The sequence below is a fragment of the Magnolia sinica genome, chromosome 10, assembly GCF_029962835.1.
Source record: "Magnolia sinica isolate HGM2019 chromosome 10, MsV1, whole genome shotgun sequence".
NCBI lineage: Eukaryota > Viridiplantae > Streptophyta > Magnoliopsida > Magnoliales > Magnoliaceae > Magnolia > Magnolia sinica.
In genome coordinates, this window is record NC_080582.1 from 60,052,921 (window position 1) to 60,074,728 (window position 21,808).

The following is a 21,808-nucleotide window of genomic DNA, read 5'->3' on the forward strand; positions in this document are numbered from 1 at the left end:
CCCTATAACCATCGCCTAGGTGGCAGAATCCCAGAAGGCATTGAGAAGACGATTTCCAACCGTCTAAATGCGGGTCGGACGACGGAGTGAAAAAGCCTATGGACCACACTGTGATCAGTCAAGAACCGTCCTTTCCCGACCAATATTTCGCCACGCTTCCAATGAACGGAGTAGATTTCTCCGTTAAGTTCAATAATAGGCCCCACAAATCAATCAGCGTAAACACCGTAAAGAATTACGCCTGCGTAAGAAAACTTACGCATGAAGTTTTCTTCAGCCGGCCCTCACAACTACAAAAGGAAGGGAGAGTGAGGGAGAGGGGCATTCAACTCGAGGAGGAAGATTGAAGATCGAAGCTTAGCGTGGGCAGCCGTGGAGGCCAGGAGAGCGGAACGTGTGCTCGGTCTTGGGTTTTGAACATGAGGAAGAAAAGGAAGAAAGGAAGAAAAAGTGAAAGAAGGAGAGCGCTGGAGCAGGGTTGCTGAGCCGTGGGGAGAGTGCAGCCGTGGAAAGAAAAGGGAAAAAGAGAAGTTGGCTGCTGGCAGCGTCACTCGGGCTGGACCTGGACCTGGTTTTTCTTGGCTCTTTTCTTTCTCCTTCTTCTATTTTTGATATTTGAATTTAGCCCATTCATGTGTGGCTAAACCTCTTGGCTAGGGCTAAGAGGTGAAGCCTATAGTGAGATGGGAGATTCTACTTTGTGCCTTTAAATTTCATAAACTGAATTTGATTTAGTGATTATTATAAAGAATATTTTTCTTAGTCTTTAATGGTCTGTTGTGACTGAAATTACAATGGGTTTGCAATGGCTCTGAATATTTCTTTCCCCTTTTTATGTTTATGAAGTCAGGAAGCCCTGTTGTTCATCATTGCTCCATGGGCATGGTAGGATGACAGTACCCTTCCTGATCCTCATACATTGTTGATTGGTTGGTAATTAGTTTAATCCTGTTGTTTGCTTTGTCTCCTGGGCATGGTTAGATGATGGAATCCATTCTAATTCATATACCATTCACCTCTTGAAAACTATATCAAAGGAAGTCTAGTTAAATTCCATGATTTCTGAAGCAGGCATAATTTCTCCCTGATCTCTACAAGTGGATCCTCTGAATCCCTAGTTTCTTTCCTTTGAATTCCTTAAAAGTTTTACATTAATCTCTCACCATTATTCATCAAATTCTATTTGGTTTAGATCACATCTTAGTCTAGTTCTAGTTCTACTTGGTTTCAGATAACGTACAGGTATCAGTCCCTGTGGATTCGACCTCGGTCTTACCGAGTTTATTACTACATCACAACCCTATACTTGGGGAGTGAACATTGGGCTGCGTGATAAGGGAGACGACAGTTTGTGTGGATGACGACCACGACCTATCTGGCATGACAGCCACAACCCATATTATCTGTTAACCATGACCCATGTAACATAATAACCACGACTCATGTGTATGTGAAAAGCATGATTCATATAACATGACAACCAAGATCCAATATACATGTGAACCACAACCCTTCGTCTGGGTTATGGTTGTCACTATTAGTGGTCGAGGTTTGAAAACATGAAGTCATGGATTTCTACTATCAATGGTGGAGGTTTGATCAAGGTGTGCCCTATAGTAAGCTCCCTTCACGTGACAACCAGAACCCTCACCTTCTCGACTTTAATCTTCCTTTACCTTAGCAAATGCCTACAGCAAAATAAAATACAAACCTTGTAGTGGAAGAGGATTTCAGATGAAAGAAATGATAAGGAGAAACAACGTCCCTCTCCGGTAGTTGGTCCTTGGATCTTCACTTTTTTAGGAAAATGAAAGAAGAAGAAGGTCTGTAAAAGGTGAATAAAGGCGACATTCGGCCCTTCCCAAGCTCATAAATGCTTCCGCATTCTCGAGGAAAAACGGATTGGCTACTCCCCCTGTCACTAGTCATGGGACCAACCATGATGTATGTGTTTCATCCATTCCGTTCATCTGTTTTTACAGATCATTTTAGGGCTTCATCCCAAAAATGAGAGGGATATAAATCTAAGGTGGACCACAACATGGGAAAATAGTAGTGATTGGATATCCACCATTAAAATCCTCCCAAGGCCCACAGTACTATTTATTTGACATCCAATTTGTTGATTAGGTTGTACAGACACAGATGAAGGAAAAAATAAAGATCAAGTTGATCAAGAACTTTTATGGCCCCCAAAATTTTTTTAATGGTCTACAATGCTCATTCAACACTATTTCTTGTAATGTGGTCCACTTGAGATTGGGATATACCTCGTTTTTGGACTCATACCATAAAATGATCTACAAAAATATATGGGCGGTATGGATGAAACACATACATGGTGATGGGGCCCAATGTTGAGGGTTGAATTTTCATATTATCCCCCATTTATCTCCTAGTTTTGCAAACATAATATGGCTTAATGGTTTATTTTACACGTGTTTGTTTTGCAAGGTGAATTTAAGAGCATGAATTGAATAGAATGTTAAAAGCATGGATTTAGTGCTCAAAAGTTGCTAAAGCAAAGAATGGATCGTGGAGACCAAGATTAATGATTTTAAGACCCCAAGATCTAAGAAAACCAAGTGGAGAAGGAAGGAAGTCGAAAGAACAAGCGCAGAAAGCACAATGACTATGCCATCGAGAGTCGTTCAATGACATCGAAGACCCGTTCGGTGACATTGAACACTGGTCGATGACATCAAATTTATGAGGAAAAATCAAGTTGGTTGCTAGACATATTAGCTTTTCTCGATCAAACGAGGACATGTTTGATGGCTCGAAGAAAGGTACTCGATGACATCGAAGACTGCTCAATGAGATTGAATTTATTGAAGAAATTAAAGCAACTCATTGGACTGTTTTGGACACATTTTTGATGACTTGAAGACCTGTTCGATGACATCGAAGGACAGTTTGATGACATAGAGACTTACGCAGTGCGAAAGAAGAAAAGGCACAACTTTCAGATTTAAACCCCTTCGATGACATCGAACCGGTTACACAGTGTTTACGCGGACTACATAAATTTGATCCAATTTTATGATTTTACAGAACTTGGCTTATAAATAAGGGTTTTCTAAAATTTTCTAGGATATCTAGGGTTACAAGGAGCAGAGCCAAAGGGTGGAGAAGCCTCCCAAGAGTTTTTTCTTCTTTTCTTATTTATTTTTAATGCTTTCTTCTAGGGTTTTAGATCCAATCATGTCTATGGTTGGCTAAATCTCTTAGCTAGGGCTAAGAGGTGAAGCTTGTAGCGTGATGGGATGTTTCTCTTGCTTTGATTTATGTTTATGTTGAACCTTTTTTTATTCTAATTTAATTTTAAAGGAATACTTTTAGTTTTTAATGGTTTATTGTGACTTAAATTATAGTAGATCTGCAGTAACTTTGAGTATCTTCTTTTCCTTATTTTGAGATTGTGGGATTGGTAAATCCTATTGTTAGCCATCATCCCATGGGCATGGTTTGGTGATGGAATCCCTTCCAACTTTCACAATTCTCCATCCTTTGAGAATTAGGTTAATGAAAGTTCAATTTGATTTTAATTGTTATATCTTCCAATTGGATAGGATATGACTCCACTTCCAATTGTGAGACTTGAATCAAGTAAGAGGGATCCCTGATCTCTATAAGTGGATCCTTGAAAACCCTAGTTCACACCTTTAAATTCACAAGTTTCAATTACATTATTCATAATTTCTCTCTCAAATATTTCAGTTATAGATTTAGATCTTCTTCTAGTTCTAGATGTAGTTACTTTCAGAAACGTATAAGATTAGTCCATGTGGATTCGACCTTGGCCTCATCTAGATTATTACCACATCACGACCCTACACTTGGGGTTGTCAACAACCAACACATCCTTAATTATCCCTCTTGGTACACGAACTGAGCGATCAGCAAGTTGTAATGTGGTTCGGGTGGCTTTCAATTCACCCAAGCCTAACTGTTCATAGATCGAGTAAGGAATCAGATTTATGCTCGCTCCTTAGTCAAGAAGTGTGTGTTCAATACGGTAATTCCCAATTACACAAGCAATGGTTGGGCTACTGGGATCTTTGTACTTCTATGACACATCTTGCTTTACGATGGCACTCACTTTTTCAGTTAAAAGACTTTCTTTTGAATATTTTACCATCTTTTGGTTGTACACAAATCTTTTAGAAATTTGGCATATGAGGGTATTTGTTTAACTGCATCTAGTAAAGGAATATTGACCTTTACTTGTTTCAACACCTCTAGAATGTCATGAGAGTTAAAAAGAGATTTTGGTGCAATCAATCATTGGAGGAATGGTGCAATCAACTTGCTTTGGAGTTTTGGTTCTTACTCCTGTGAAGTGTTGCTAGGTCTATCAATTTCATCTACTTCTGGGTCCTTAGACTTTTTAGTCCTTACTAGAATAGATTTGTCAATTATCTTCCCACTCCTAAGAGTGGTGATAGACTTAGCTTGCTCCATTTGATTTGAAGAGCTTGGATCACTTATTTCGTATTGCGATTTAGGATTGGAGAAAGGTTGGGCTAGAAGAATCCCTTTTTCCCCAATTGAATTTTTTATCTCACGCCCATGTATAGCCTTTGAAAGGTCTTGAAGGGTGTGCAATATACTCTGAGTGATAAGCTCTTGGTTTTGAATATGTTTCCAGACCAGATCCTCTTAAGGTTTCCCTTAATTCAAGAATTGGTTAGGGATTCCTCGAGGAGTAGCAGTTTGTCCATTCCTCCAACTAAAGTTTGGAGATTTCTCCAACTAGGATTGTATGTGTTAGAGATGGGTCCATTGAAAGGTCTTTGGTAGTTATTCATTACATTCGATTGCTCATTCAGTGCCTCTTGAAAGTAGGTATTGTTGGGTAATTTTCAGTTGTATGTATGTTGCAAGCACTGATACCACAAACAACTTCCTTAGCCTTATCCTTCTTAAGTTCCATGGCCTCGACCTTCCTTGCGAGACTAGCCACTTTAGCATTTATATCATTATCCTCTTTCAACAAGTATATCCCACCTCTCTCCCTTGCTTGAGTGGGCTTAAATGTGGTGCTAGGTTTTGGGGTGATGTCCCATGATTGTGCAGTTTCAGCAAGCTTGTCAAAGTAATCCCACATCTCATTGACATTCTTATTCATGATTTCCCCATTGCACATCGTCTCGATGAATTGGTGCATAGAAGATGTCAATCCATCATGGAAGAAATTTGTTACGCGCCGTGTTTCAAACCAGTGTTGTGGGCATGAACTGATGAGATCCTTGAACCTCTCCCAACATTGGAAGAATGTTTCATCTTCCTTTTAGGCGAAGTTCATAATCAACCTCTTGATGGTGTTCGTCTTATGGTAAGAAAAGAATTTTTTATGAACTCCATCTGTCATTCCATGTGCCAATAGATCGCGGACGTAGTGGGTGCAACCACGTCTTAGCTTTCTCTTTCAAGGAGAAAGGAAAGAGTTTCAGCCTGACCGTGTCCTCAGACATGTTAGAAAAGTATAAAGTGGTTATAACCTCATTAAACTCTTACAAGTGTAGGTATGGGCTTTCAGATTCAAGTTGAAGGAACTTTGGAAGGAGTTAGATCACTCCATGTTTAATATACATGTTTCCTGTGTTTCTTGGAAAAACCATACAAGAAGGGGTGCCACCCCCGCTAGTTGTAAATAATCTCGTAAAGTACGAGGAGAGGGTGTTTGATGCACCTCATTCTCATCCTGGACCTCCGCAACCCTAGGTTAAAGTTGTCTTCCTGGTTGATTGACCGGTTGATTGCCAACCATTATCAATTAACTCTAAGGATTTCGAGTGGTGTCTAATCCTGTGATGGATAGATAACCCCTCAACCAATCCTCATTCATTAAAAAAACGTTGAGTGTTGTCACTGACCCCCTTGGGCATAAAACACTCTCAGCCCTCAATTCAGATTCCAACCTAAACCTAAAAGATAGAAGGGAAATAAAAATCTAGAAATAGAAAGAGAGAGGGAATTAGAAAGAAGTTACCAAATTAGAAGTTCCTAAATTAAGATCCTACAAAACAAAACAAAACAAGTTAGTTTCTAAAATAAAAATTTTGAATTTAGAAAGTTTCTAAAAATAAAAATGCAAAGATGAGTTAATTGTTAAAAATAATAATAATAAAGCAACCTAGTTTCTAAAAACAAAAAAGGAAAGTTTTTAAACCTAGAAATATAAAGCTAAGTTAGTTTCTAAAATAATTCAGGAAAAAAAAACCTAACCTAAAAATAAAAAGTGGAAAAACCCTAATCCTAACCTAATTCCAAAACTAGCTAATCTCAAAAAAATGCAACAGTTAGTTGTTGAGGGTCAAATATTTCATATTGGACCCTATTTATTACTTGGTTTTATGAACATGATAATGCTTAATATTCTATTTTAATCATGTTTATGTTGCAAGGTGAATTTAAGAGCTTGGATTAAAAAGGATGTTAAAAGCATGGATTTAACACTCAAGAATCACCAAAGATAAGACTAAATCTGATGAAATCAGGACTAAAGAATACACATACTGAAGATCTAAGAAAACCAAGTCAAGAATGAAGAAAATCAGAGTTTTGAAGTGAAATTTGGTGATCCTCGACTAGTTTAGGCTCCGGCTCGACCAGTCCTAGCTTTGGCTCGACTAGTCCTGGACTCTACTCGACTAGTTAAGGCTCGACCAGTCGAAGGTGTCTTAACTCGAACTCTAGCGCGTAAAACTTCTATTTCTTCGTCCTGCTCAACCCGCCGAATAAGGTCCTCGACTAGTCGAGGACATCCCACGACTGGTTGAGGACGGCCCACGACTAGTCGAGGGTTACGCAAAACTTGCACGAATTGTGTAAGTTTGAGACGGTTTCCAAAAATGTCCACTCAGTGTGAAAGTCTAAGGCCTAAAACTATAAATAGGGGTCCCTAGGGCACCCATATGCATCTTCTAGAGTTTGAGTGGAGAAAAAGGGTGGAGCCGCCGTCCGGGAGTTCTTCTTCTTACTCTTTAGTTGATCTTTTTATTTTATTTAAGAGTTCTTAGTTCAATCATGTCTATGGTTGGCTAAACCTCTTAGCTAGGGCTGAGAGGTGAAGCTTGTAGCATGATTAGGATGTTTTCTTTGTTTTGATTCATATTTTGTTGAACTCTCTTGGATTCTAGTTTGATTATGAAGGAATATTTATAGTTTTTAATGGTTTGTTGTGACTCAAATTATAATAGATCTGCAATAGCAAGAGATATTTCCTTTTCATGAATTGAGATTGTGAAATTAGAAATTCTGTTGTTCACAATCATCTCTTGGGCATAGTAGGATGACAGAATCCTTCCTAACCTTCATAATTCTCTTATGATTGGTTGTGGGATTGGTAAATCCTGTTGTTTGCTTCGTCTCCTTTGCATGGTTTGGTGAAGGAATCACTTTCAAATCTTCACCACTCTCATCTATTGATGATTAGATCCATGAGAAGTTCAGAGATCTGACAAATCTCTTCGTACCAATTGGATAGGATAGGACTCCGATTCCAGTTGTGTCCTTGAATTGTGCAAGGTAGCTTCCCAATTGCTACAAGTGGATCCTTGGCACCCTGGTTACCACCTTTAATTTTATTAGTTTTAATTACTTTAATCACAATTACTCTCAAATATTCCAGATTATGTTTTCATCTTTTTCTAGTTCTTCTTCTAATTGCTCTTAAAATACTCATGAGATAAGTCCCTGTGGATTCGACCTTTGTCTTACTGAGATTATTACTACATCGTGACCCTACACTTGGGGTTGTGAACATTAGTCCCCAGCAGCGGCGCTAAAAACTTGTTCACAACCCTAAGTGTAGGGTCGCGATGTAGTAATAATCTCAGTGAGACCGAGGTCGAATCCATACGAACTAATCTTGTACGTTTCTAAAAGTAACTAGAAGTAGAACTAGAAGAAGATCTAAATCTATAACTGAAATATTTTAGACAGAAATTGTGAATAATATAATTGAAACTTGTGAATTTAAAGGTGGGAACTAGGGTTTCTAAGGATTCACTTATAGAGATCAGGGATCCCTCTTACTTGATTCAAGTCACACAATAGAAGTGGAGTCATATCCTATCTAATTGGAAGATATAACAATTAAGATCAAATTGAACTTTCATTGACCTAATTCTCAAAGGATGGAGAATTGTGAAAGTTGGAAGGGATTTCATCACTAAACCATGCCCATGAGATGATGACCAACAACAGGATTTGCCAATCCCATAATCTCAAAACAAGGAAAAGAAGATACTTAAAGCTATTGCAGATCTACTATAATTTAAGTCACAATAAACCATTAAAAACTAAAAGTATTCCTTTAAAATTAAATTAGAACAAAGAAGGTTCAACATAAACATGAATTAAAGTAAGAGAAACATCCCATCATGCTACAATCTTCCCCTTAGCCCTAGCTAAGAGATTTAGCCATCCATAGACATGATTGGATCTAAAACCCTAGAAGAAAGTATTAAAAATAAATAAGAAAAGAAGAAAAACTCTTGGGAGGCTTCTCCATGCTTTGGCTCTACTCCTTGTAACCCTATATATCTTAGAAAAACTTAGGGAACCCTTATTTATAAGCTAAGTTCCACAAAATCACAAAATCGGATCAAGTTTACGCAGTCTGCGTAAACACTGCGTAATCGGTTCGATGTCATCAAAGGGGTTTAAATCCGAAAGTTGTACCTTTTCTTCTTTCACACTGCGTAAATCTCAGTGTCATCGAACTGTCCTTCGATGTCATTGAGCGAAGCTTCGATCCATCGAGCTGGGCTTCGTTCCATCAAAACAGTCCAGCTAGTTGCTTCAATTTCTTTAATAAATTCGATGTCATCAAGCACCTTCCTTCGAGTCATCGAACATGTCCTCAATTGATTAAGAAAAGCACCCAATATGTCCAGCAACCAACTCAATTTTTCCTCATAAATTCGATACCATCGAACGACTCTCGATGGCGTAGTCATTGTGCTTTCTGCGCTTGTTCTTTTGACTTCCTTCTCCACTTGTTTTCTTGGATCTTAGGATCTTGAAATCTTCAATCTTGGTCACCAAGATCTATTCTTTGCTTTGGCAACTTTTGAGCATTAAATCTATGCTTTTAGCATTCTTTTCAATCCAAGCTCTTAAATTCAACTTGCAACATGAACACATGTAATATATACCATTAAGCCATATTATGTTTGTAAAACCAGGAGATAAATGGGGGATAATATGAAATATTTAACCCTCAACACCCACAGACCACCGAACACCAAGCAAGGGGAGTAGCTAATCCTTCACTTTCTCGAGCATTAAAACATAAGGTAACTTCTTATTCACTCCTAGACCATATGACTTCTGAACTAAGGACAGGGGCATTTTCGTCTAAAACAATATTAAAAAGTTATCAGAAGGCCACTCTTGAGATATCTGGAACGTCGTAGCTCCCAAGGTAATTTGACCAAACTTTAAGGTCAGTATGGTCAAATTTCTTAATGTTTATTGTGTCTCAGCGCTGATTACTTCAATGAGAACGTTTAAGTGGTCAACGAAGACTATCTAACTTAAAGGAAAAGGACCACTATCTTCTTCTCAAGAATAGCCTTTAAATCAACGAGAAGAGAGAAATGCAAGGCTATTCTAAATATCTATTTGCATTGCTAAAAAAGAAGAGGAGAAAGTTATAGAAAAGAAAACGATAATTAATGCTGAAATTTTTGGGAATTGTTCTATGGAATCACACAGAAATGGATCTAGGATAGCAATCCAATAGCACCAAGCAAACACAATAGAACACAAAGATTTAACGTGGAAAATCCTTTCAGAAAAAACCATGGCACAAAGCAACAGATCTTTACTAAGAAAGCAGAAATTACAAAGAGAAAGGACTTACTCGATTCGAACGACCTCGAATCTCACCCTTGCTACACCCTTTGAAACCTTAGAACCCCTTTTAGAAACCCTTCGAGTATTTTAAGAAGCCTTAAAATATCTTAGAATGGCCCTAGGGACTCCTATTTATAGTTGGAAAATCTTAGCTTTCGCACCAACTTAGAATAGTCCGGAAACCGCCTCAAATTTACACAGTCCGCGTACAATCTGCGTAACCTCTGACTAGTCAAACCTGTCCTCCGACTAGTTGAATTTATTGGAAGTTCCAAAATACATTTTTGCTAGACTTTCACCCGAACTTTCTTGGGCTAGTCAAATTTCCTCATATTTAAGACATTTGTTAACAACAATCTCCACCATGACTTTAATCTTTAAATGTGTAGCTTCTTGCCCTCTTCTCTTATCTCTACATCGCATCATAAATTTAATCAATGCTTCTTGTGCACACTTCATCCTTCGTTTACACCATCGTCAAACTTAAAAAGAAGTTGTACAAAACTTAAACTTCTCTGTAGGAACAACCTTGGTGAGCACGTCTACTGCTGGATTCACACTGGCATGAATCTTATCGAGAGTTACACCTCCTTCTTCAAGCACTTGTTGGATAAAGTGGTGATGAACATTAATGTGTTTAGTATGAGAGAGATAAACAGAATTTTTAGCCTAATTTATGGCGCTTTCACTGTCACAATTAACTAGTACAACTTTCTGTTAAAGCTCTAACTGATTTATCAAGCCTCTTAACCAAACACCTTCCTTAAACGCTTTTGTCGTTGCCATGTACTCTACTTCGGTCGTGGAAAGAGCCACCACGGACTGAAGCTTTAATATCCAACTAATTGCTCCACCCGCTAGCACAAATGACTAACAAGAAGTTGACTTCCTAGAGTCCACACTGCCTACGTAGTCTGAATCCACATAACCTACCAACTTTGTCCATGTCTTTCCAAAAGTTAAGACGTTGTCTTTTGTACCTTGAATGTATTGAAGTAGTCATTTCATCACTTCCCGATGTTGTTTGCATGGGTTTGACATGTATCTGCTTACAACACCGACTGCCTGTGAAATATCTGTTATTATACAGACCATGACATACATTAAACAGCCAACCACATTCAAATAAGGCATATGAGACATAACCTACTTTTCCTCATTTGATTTGGGACATTGTTTTGAGGAAAGCTTGAAATGAGCCGCGTGGGGAATGCTCACTGGCTTTGCCTCTTCCATCCCCTACTTTATCAGCACCTTTTTAAGGTATTTTTCCTATTATAACCAAAGGTCACTCCTTTTCCTATCTCTATGAATATCTATGCCGAGAACCCTCTTTGTAGCCTCCAGATCTTTCATTTCGAATGTCCCTGATAACTGAGTCTTCAATACGTTGATTTCAGACGTATCATGATAAGCGATCAACATATCATCAACATAAAATACTAGAATGATGAATTTGCCATCACTCAGTGTCTTGTAATCGATAGATTGATTGTATTCACTTTGAGTAAATTTCTGACTCAACATGAAAGAATTAAATTTTTTGTACCACTGCCTAGGCAACTGTTTCAAGCTGTATGATGACCTCATTAAATTGTAAAATTTTCTCTCTGCCCCTTTAACTTTGTAGACCTCTGGTTGCTTCATGAAGATCTGCTCTTCTAACTCCTCATGCAGGAATGTAGTCTTGACATCTATCTATTCCAGCTTGAGATCATATTGGGCAACCAGTGCCAACATGAATCTAATGGATACTTGCTTAACCACTGACACGAATATCTCTATAAAGTCGATTCCTTATCTCTGAGCATACCCCTTCGCTACTAGCCTCCCTTTGTATCTATCATGTTTCCTTTTGAATAATCACTTGCATTCAATTGTTTTTCGGCCTACTGAAAGCTTCCTCAGCTCCCATGTGTGGTTTTTGTGTAATGAGTCTATCTCATCATCTATAGTTGTCTTTCATTTTCTACATTAGGTTCATCAAGAGCCTCTTGAATAGTTGACAAGTCCCCCTCATCTGTAATGAGGGCATATGCGATATTAGAGTCATCCCTGTATCTTGCCGGTAACCTGCAATCACACAGTGGGTTCCTTTTCACAGGTGGCTGCTCCACCTGCTCTCGTACCTCTGTTTTGTGTATCTATTTATGCCTGAATATCATTTGTGTCAATCTAGATGTCTACAATCAACCTTTATGTTTCATTTTGCTCCTCCTAATCATTATTGTGGAATAATGAGCTTTTATAGAACCTGACGTCATGACTAGTGACGACTTTACGTGTGACCTTGTTGAATAATCCGTAACCTTTCACACTAATACCATAACCAATAAAGATGTACTTTTTAGCTCTATGGTCTACCTTATCTCTCTCAACTGACGGTACATAAGAGTAAGCCTCACAATCAAATATGCGTAAATCTAAGTAGTCCAGCTTATGACCACTCCATACTTCCTCTAGGATTTTACATTTAATTGTCATAGATGGGGATCAGTTCACCAAGTAGCAAGCCGTGTTAACGGCTTCAGTCTATAATTCCTTGCCCGATGCAGTATTACTTAACATGCATCATGCCCTCTACAAGAGAATCTGATTCATCCGCTCAACCACAACGTTTTATTCGGGAGTTTGGTGCACTGTGTTATGCCTAATGATCCCTTTATCTTTGTAATATTCATTAAACTCAATGGAAGTGAATTCTCCAACATTGTCGGTCCTTAAAACCTTTGTTTTTCACCATGTCTTTTTTTCCACCATTGTCTTCCATTGTTTGAATATGGTGAAAACTTCAGATTTACGTTTCATGAAGTAAACCCAAACTTTTCTGGAGTAGTTGTCAATGAATAAAACAAACTATGACAACCCCTCAATGGAAACCTTTGGCGATGGCCCCCATATGTCAGAGTACACATAATCAAGCACTCCCTTACAATCATGTTTTTCATATTTCAATGATAATATAGATTGTTTACCATATATACAATGCTCGCATATATCTAAATCAAAATTCATTAAAGCTGGAATCAAACAACGATCAAATAGTACTTTCATGCCCCGCTCTCTCATGTGGCCCAGACGAGCATGCCACATACGTACAGACATAGAATCTACAAAAGCCACTATCGCTCCACATGCTGAAGTGCTCCCAATCAACCTATAAAGGTTTTCGTACCTTTACGCTCTCATAACCACGAGTGTCCCTTTTGAAACTTTAAGGACACCATCAATACCAGTGAACTTACACCCTACAGCCTCGTGTGCACCAAGAGAAATCAGACTTTTCTTCATATCAGGAACGTGCCTGACATCAGTCCAGGTACACTCCATCCCATCAAACATCTTGATACTCACCGTACCAATATCCACAACATTACAAGCATTGTCATTGCCCATAAATATCTGTCCACCATTGCATTCCTTGTAACTGGCGAACCAACTCTGATGAGGAGTGATAGGATATGATGCTCATGTGTCAAGGATCCACTCATCTCTAAGATTGCCATTCAAGTGTCTGACCATAGACACAGACAGAACATCACCTCCACATTTTTTTTAGAACTATGGTATTATATATCATATTCGCAAAAAACTATACACAACCATGAAAGACATTCAGGCACCCCACCCAGAAAAAGAAAGGAGGGGCACCTATCGTATGATAAACCTCTACAAAAGGATCCCCAAAAGCAAGTTAAACTATCTTCTTAACTGAACTTAGCCCAGTTCTATCCAGCACTACCAGCCCTCTAACATGTACTGGAAGATCATTCAGAGACTAATAGAAGGAGTACATTTGGGAGGCACTGCCCAGATGGGCCAAGGAGTCTGCGGGAATGTTTTCTTCCCTCGGGATACGACGTAGGGAGAAGGAGCCTCGGGTCATGTGGTCCTCAATTCTCTTAAGCCAGTGCCTCCTGGACCAATTATGCTGGGAATGACTTCCAATGAGGTTAGTGACAACCTTTGAATCAGATTCCACCTCAATCCTTGAAAGGCCCTGGGCCAGACAAAGGGATGGGCCGAACCATACAGCCCGCAATTCTGCTCTATTGCTCGACCCTTCTCCAAAACCCATAGCAAACACAAAAAGAATGTTCCCCTCCAAGTTTCTACATAACCCTCCTCCACCTAACACCCCCAGGTTCCCGCAGGTCGATCCCTCAAGATTTAGCTTGGCCCATCCCAACCTCGGCAGCTTCCACCTTACCAACTCAAAACGGGCCTCGGACTGAGGCCTACGCACGTCTGGAAATAAGATGTTAAGCCACCATAAGACATGGGCCATAGTTATAGTTCTTAAACCAACTCTACCGTCCATCTTCATAGAGTTTTTAAACCTCCAGATCTCCCAAAGGATGAGGCTAGGGGCCACCTTGATAAGTCGCTACCACTGTAAACAACCATCCACCACTATGCAATCTATTTTCCACAGACAAGGCTATTATAGGGAATATCAAACTTAGTTCCAAAGAAGGTCCAAACCTTTGACATTAGAGCTTCACGGAGGAAGATGTGAGGAGGGATTCCACTTAAGGGCTGTAAGTTACATCCGTGTCGTAGCAAACACACCTAGATGCTAAGAGAATACCTTTGGATTGGACTCTCTCATCAACTACAACAGCCCCCTGCACTAATCTCCAAATAAACGTCACAATTTTTGGAGGAAGATTCCTTTGTCGCACCCCTTTAGCCTAGCTCTTTCTCTGGGCTGAGGACCTACAAAGGCACCATGTCAATTTCACTGAGAAGTTCCCTAAAGGATCTAGGGGGTAGAAACACCGGTCTTCCTCATCTGACGTAGCAAACCCACCATTAAAAGCAAAGTCCAGCACAAGTTGAGGCAGAAAGTTGAAAACAAAGGAAGGTGAAAGTGGTCCATCCTTGTTCAGTAGGTCCTTCACTTTGAGCCCAGAAATAGTTGCAGGAATTGGCGTTTCTGCCAGCATGTTTAATGGCCCCAAGCCCGACCAGTTATCTGCCCATATGCTTCTGTCCCCACTCCCAACTAGCCACTGAGTATTAGCTTCCAACAGTGGAAAAAGCTCCCTAACAGATTTCCATAAAGGGAGGGCAACCGTGTGCATCCCATTCCCACCAGCAATCAGAAAATCATTAGGATGCTTGGCCTTCATCAAGGCTGCCCATTGACTATCTCTTGGCCCGTACTTCGCTGCCCAAGCTAACTTCAGCTTAAGGACTATCATCACTTCTCTCAGGGCCATGATGCCTAGACCCCCTTCCTCAAAAGGCTTACAAATTTTCTTCCAGCTAAGCCAGTGATACTTACTTTTGCTATCAGCACAACCCCAAAAGAAAATTGGAGAACTTTCTTTCCAGATCTGCCAGAACTGAAACTGGAACTTTAGAGGCATCCAGGACACGAATTAGGATGCTCCCCAGGACGTGTTTGAGTAGGGTGACTCTACCTGCTTGTGATAAGAACCTTGCAATACAGCCATTAATCCTAAGTTGGATCTTGTCTACTAGAAATTTGAAGTCCATCTTCTTTAACCTGCTTAAAGAAATAGGCACACCCGGGTATCTAAAGCCAACCCTCACTATAGGGAAGCCCAACCAGCGCTCTATACTTCTTACCCTTCTATCTAGCACTTTATTCGAGCAAAAGAAAGAGCTCTTTTGGAGGTTAATTTTCTACCTAGAGGCCTCTTAAAAGGACTTAAGAAAATTCATTGTGGCTTCGATAGACACATGACCCCCGTTGAGAAAAATCAGTGTGTCATCCACAAATAAAAGGTGTGAGATGATGGGGCACCCCTATTTGAGAAGAAACGGCTGCCTAGGACCTCTTTCCATAAGACCCTTGAAGCCTTTATTAAGGACTTCAGTAGCTATGATGAAAAGACTAGGAGAAAGAGGATCTCCTTAGCGAAGCCCTCTCGAAGACTTGAAATAGTCAGACGCTTCCCCATTAACCAAGACAGAGAACAAGCTGTTGAACCAACACTTCTCCACTAAATTGATCCAGTTCTCACCAAATATGAATCTGCACAAAACCTGCTTTAGGAAATTCCAACTAACCCTGTCATAGGCCTTCTCCATGTCTATCTTAAGGACTACATTGCCTCCCCTGACCTTCTAGTTAATGTCCCTAAGTCTCTTGGGCAATGGCCACATTTTCACCAATGGATCTCCCCCTAGTGAATGCTCCTTGCTCAAAAGATATTATCTTGGCCAGGCTGAGAGGATTTTGGAGAAAACCTTGTAAACATAGTTTCATAGGTTGATCGGCCTATGAGTAGCAAAAAAGAAGCCATTGCCAACTTTAGGATGAGACAGATTAATGAGGATGTGAATGCTTTAGGGAATTTGCCCCCTCCAAAGAAGAATTTTGCAGCCTTCAGCAAATCCTGGCCTATTATATTCCAACAAGCCGCAAAGAAACTCCTTAAGAATCCATCTAGACCTGGAGCTCCATCCTTGGGGAGAGAGAGGACAGCCTGGTAGACCTCGAGGATCGAAGGAGTAGAGAGCCGCTCCTCATTTTGTTGGGCCATGATCATCTCCGAAATTGATGACAGGAGGATAGGATTAAATGAGGGGCTATCCTCAGTAAATGCATTCTGGAAAAAATTTGATTGTCGCCTCCTGGATGTCTCGCTAGTCCATTAGGACAGTTCCACCCTCCAGGACAATGGAGGGGATTTCTACTCTCCTGGACCTCTCTTAGGCCGAGGCATGAAAAAATTTTGTATTATTGTCCCCGTCTTGGAGCCAAGAATTCATGGCTTTCTGCTTCCATAAAACCTCTTCCATCAGTTCTGCTTGAGCTAAGGTTTGCCTGGCAGCCGATAGTTCAATCCGAGAATTCTGACCTGCGATTCTTACATCTTTCTTTTAAGGTCCTCAACTTCCTTCTCAACTGATTTGACTTTCTGGAAGATGTCCCTAAAAACTTCTTTATTCCATCTTTTCAGGGCCCTTTTCACCTTCCTCATTTTCAGCTGAAGATTAACCATAGGATTGGGCGAACACCGCTCCTCTCAAGCTGACTTTACAAGCTACATGAAGGTGGGATGGAATGTCCACATTCTTTGAAATCTAAATGGAGATGCAACAGAGTGATAGACCCCTAAGCAAACTAGCAATAGGGGGCAATCAGAGTTAACTCTTAGGAGATGTTCCACCCAGAATTACCAAAAAAGGTTGGCCCAACTTCCATTAATTAAGGCTTTATCAAGCCTAGCCCACACCCTAGCTGAACCCGCCTGGTTGTTGCTCCAGGTGAACCTGTTCCCGACGAGTCCCATATCCTGAAGCCCAACATTTCCACCGCTTCCGCAAATTTGACCGAGCTTGGATTCGTGGACCTTCTTCTGCCCAATCTCTTAGCCTCTACTAGTACCGCATTAAAATCACCACGTACCACCCACGGATCCTTCCAGGAACTATTGATAACTGTCATCTCATTCCAAAGCCTCCTTCTAGCAATTCTCCCATAGCTAGCATAGATAAAGGAAATGAGGACTGGAGGAGTATTAACCTGATGGAAAATAATCAAGGAGATCATTTGGTTAGAAGAAGATAGAACAGAGACATTTAGATGGTTCCTAAAGAACACCTATATTTTCCCTCCCTCAGATACATTGGACAAGGAGGAATGGAAACCAAGTTTTATCCCGATCCCCACTCTACGATTTTCTCTTGCCATCGGCTTGAGGATCGCCACAATCAAAGCGTTATGTTTCCTTATAAGCCTATCAATCGTCCTTAATGTCGGCACATTGCCTACCCCTCGGGCATTCCATAGAAGGACCTTATCCATCTATGACACAACCAGAGTTCATGGCCCTTCTTTTCAACCTTCTCAATCTATTATACCAATCAAAATCCTCTATTATCATAACTGGAGCCTTTCTTTTGGTCTTCTACCTCTTAATCTCATGGACTACTAGCTCAGAGGGAGGTGTAGGAAGACCTGAGATGGATTGGCTCCTCAGTTCCTCAACACCCTGGTTGCAGGGACTTGAGATCTGCTTACCAGTCCTAACTCAATTGGAGTCATGGAGGGTTGAACTTCTAATATTCCTACCGAAGCAGCTAGGAGTTGTTGGTAATCATTTCCTTCATGGCTGGTCAGATTAGCATACTGATGAGAAACTGCCTCCCTGTCGGTTTCAGATGTCTAGGGAAAGTATGGAGAGAGAGTTCCACCTCCAACTCCATCCTTCTATTGGTATTACCTCTTGTGACTTTTGGACTAATGGGAGCAGGGAGAAGGGGTGATGATCTTACTGATCTGGATCTCCCTTGACCTTTCCTGTTCCAGATGCTATCAACAAGGGATAGTGGGGAGGATAAGGCGAAGAGACAGCCACCCTGATGGGATCCTCTGGGAGCCAGGTTAGGAGATTCGTATCCTGAATTTGGAATGACGCTCTGAAGGAGTTGTTGGTCTTAGAGACAACACTGATACCTTGTCTACACTCTGATCCCGAGGTAGCAATCAGTTGCCTGTCAGCCATGAAGACTACTCTGCCCTCTATGGTCACACCTGGATTCACAAAGATGGTGAGTGAAGAGGAGGGCCCTTCAATGGCCGGAACCAAGTCCAGCCGTACTGTCCCTAGGCTAGTATTCAACTGACTAACTTCCATGCTAGCTAACCAACCAGCTATGTCCTCTCCTGGGTTTGGACTCTTAGAAGTGGAAATAGTGTTTGTTGCACTAGGCTGTTGAGAAGGCTGATCTGAAATAAGTCCATCTGGTAACCACCTGACAACTCCATGGCCCTCTGAAATCTCCCAGATATTATCTGTCTCGTTTCCTTCCCTCCTAAAATTGGGATCTCCATTGCTGCTCGCCTATTGGGGATTGACCCCACTGGTCTCTCCCACATTTAGACAAAAGAGATAGTAGGCCTTCCAACCTGGTAGCATTCTGATGCCCAAATCTTCTGGTAACCCAATCTTTTGTTGATTCTATCTGAAGGTCATGAATTTTCTAGCCACCCTCTCAACAAGAGGGCTTTTCTTCAAGCTGAACATGGATTGGAACAATAGTATCCCCAACCACAAGCTTCAGAACTTGATTCGGGTTGGCACCTGGGTGGAGGATGATTCTGATTCAGATTCTGGCAAACATTTGGAACAAACCAAATCTATTCACAGAATTAATGTGAACTACCATATGTTAAGGGTTAAATATTGCATATTAGACCCCATTTATTACCTGAATTTGCGTGCATAAGAATGTTTAACGCCCTATTTTAATCATATTTGTGATACAAGGTGAATTTAGGAGCCCGGACTGAAAAAGAGTACCAAAAGCATGAATTTAATGCTAAGAAATTACCAAGGTAAGGGACGGACCCCAGGGGACTGAGATCGAATAATTTACACGCCAAAGATCCGAGAAAATCAGGCAATCCACGCAAAAGAGGCTGAAAATCGTCCAGAATACAAGATCACAGAGTTCCTACCATCCGTTCATCTCGAAACTTTATATCAGGATTAAGGACCATAAATTAACCATACATGTCAAATTTCAGTCATTGGATCCTTATGAAAGTGGCCGAACGGACAGATCAGCTATAAAACATCGATTTGGGGCCCACCTGATATCTGGATATACTTCAATTTTGGTCTCAACCCCTTAAATGGGGTGACAAAATGGATGGACAGAGCGAATTTCATATATGCATCACAGTGGACCTCACCTTACGGTGCGTGTACACCATGTACATGAGGTCCCACATCGCACTAGACCATCCAATCCAGTCAAACATGCAAAGACCGACTCAAACTCTCTTCGCATGCGCGAGACGTCCAGTAAACTTGCCGCCCTCCACCAGTTTTATGTAGTGGGGCCCACCCATCATCTAAGTAGATGATTCAGATCGTCCATATGTTCCAGAGGGGGGGCAAGACCCTAGCCATGGTGGCCTTTTGGTCCCTTGCGCACGTATACACGTGGATCACTAGAAAACGCAGGATGGACGGCGAGTTGATTTGATATAGTGGATCGCATCAAGACTCGACCAAAACCACTCCTTTCCAACTACAATTTTCCCAGGAATCTAATAAATGGGGTGGATTTCTCTGAAAACATCATTGTAGGGCCCACCGAGCATCACAACGTAGGTAGGTTCGCACCTTATGCACATCCAGTTTTCTCGGACGTTGCGGGGCGTTGTACGGCCCAAATGATGATCAGATCGATGATCTGAACCACTTAAAAGGTGGAGAAGGGGGTCTTGACCCTTCCTATGGAGGAAAAATGAGCGAAGTGGATGAATCCTACCCCAAAAGCCACTCCAAATGCGAGCATCTCCACGGTTTTCTGCTACACATGGTGCGTAAGAGCTACGTACGTCCTCTCCAGCCACCAACCGACTTCCACCTACTAATATAGGCTATAAAAAGAGAAGAAAATGTGGAAGCAGCAACATCCTTAGACCGTGGAACGTAAAGAGGAGAGAGAGAGGAGCAGCATAGAGATTGTGAAGCATGGCAGCCTAAAGTTTCTCCTTTTCTTCTTTACTTTTCTTTCTTTTAATGTTGTTAAGAGCCAATAGCCTCATCATGTCTATGATAGGCTAAGCCTCTTAGCTAGGGCTAAGAGGTGAAGCTTGTAGTATGATGGGAGACTTATCTTTATGCCTTTTGATTCAGGTTTAAGTTGAACTGATTTTGATTCTAGTTTGATTATAAGGAATGCCTTCAGTTTTTAATGGTTTGTTGTGACTTAAATTACAATGGATCTGCGATAGCTTTGAGCATATTCTTTTCATTATTGTGTTTATGAAGTTGGGAAGCCCTGTTGTTCACCATCGTCTCATGGGCATGGTTGGATGATGGAATCCTTCCTAACATCCATAACCCTCTCAGATTGGCCGTGGATTGGTTAAATTCTGTTGTTTGCTTTGTCTTATGGGCATGGCCTTGTGATGGAATCAAGTATAATTCTCATACCTCTCGTCTCTTCAAAACTAGATTAAAGGAAGTTCAAATTTGATTTTTAAGGTTATATCAAGCATAGATCTCCCTGATTTCTACAAGTGGATCCTTGGTACCCTAGTTTCCCACCTTTGAATTTTACAAATTTTAGTCTAATATTTCACCATTATTTCTCGTAAAATTTCTTGATTTAGATTACATCTTTATCTAGTTCTAGTTCAAGTTACTTTTAGATTATATACGAGGTTCAGCCCCTGTGGATTCGACCTCGGCCTTACTGAGATTATTATTACATCGCAACCCTATACTTGGGGTGGCGAACAAGTTTTTGGCGCCATTGTCAAGGACTGATGGTTACGTTCCTCTGAGATTAACTAGTTTTATAATTAGGTTAAGATTAGGTTTTTTTTTAAATTTAGATTTTTCTATTTAATTTTTAGAAACTAACCTAATTTTCCTATTTTGTAGGACCCAGATATAGGCTTTCTAAATTGATAATTCTTTCTTATTTTTCTTCCTTTTTAATTTTAGGATTAGGTCTTATTTTCTAGTCTTTAGAACCTTTCTATTTCTTGGTTTTTAGAAACTAACTTACTTTTTAAATTTGGGTTTTTAGAATTTTCCTAATTTAGTTTTTAGAAACTTTCTATTTTCAGTTTTTAGAAGTTAAGTTTCTATTTTAGGAACTTTCTTAGACTTTCTCTTTTTAGAAACTAACTTGTTTTGTTTTGTTTTGTAGGTTTTTAACTTAGGAACTTCGAATTTGGTAACTTCTTTCCAACTCTCTCTTTATATCTAGATTTCTATTTCTTTTCTTCCTTTGTAGATTTAGGTTTAGGTTCAGCAAGACAGGGGTGATCCAACTCCTTCCTAAATTTCATGGGCTTAGGTCAAAAAACCCATATCTACACCCGAAAGAGTTGGATGAGATCATAGCCACTTTATATTTTCCAAATGTATCTGAAGATAGAGTCAGGCTAAAACTCTTTTCCTTTTCTTTAAAAGAGAAAGGTAAGACG

At 40.3% G+C, this 21,808-nt stretch overlaps 1 protein-coding gene across 1 annotated transcript; it reads right to left on the reverse strand.

Moving 5' to 3' along the window:
* Window positions 1–13,648: 13,648 nt before the first annotated feature.
* On the reverse strand, window positions 13,649–14,158 carry LOC131217545 (uncharacterized). Its single transcript, XM_058212481.1, has one exon. It carries the CDS (start codon window positions 14,156–14,158, stop codon window positions 13,649–13,651), a length of 510 nt encoding a protein of 169 aa, XP_058068464.1.
* Window positions 14,159–21,808: the final 7,650 nt, after the last annotated feature.

What these genes read in the sequence shown, in the direction of transcription:
- LOC131217545 (XM_058212481.1), bottom strand. Translation starts at nt 14,158, where the DNA reads ATGGCCCATGTCTTATGGTGGCTTAACATCTTATTTCCAGACGTGCGT.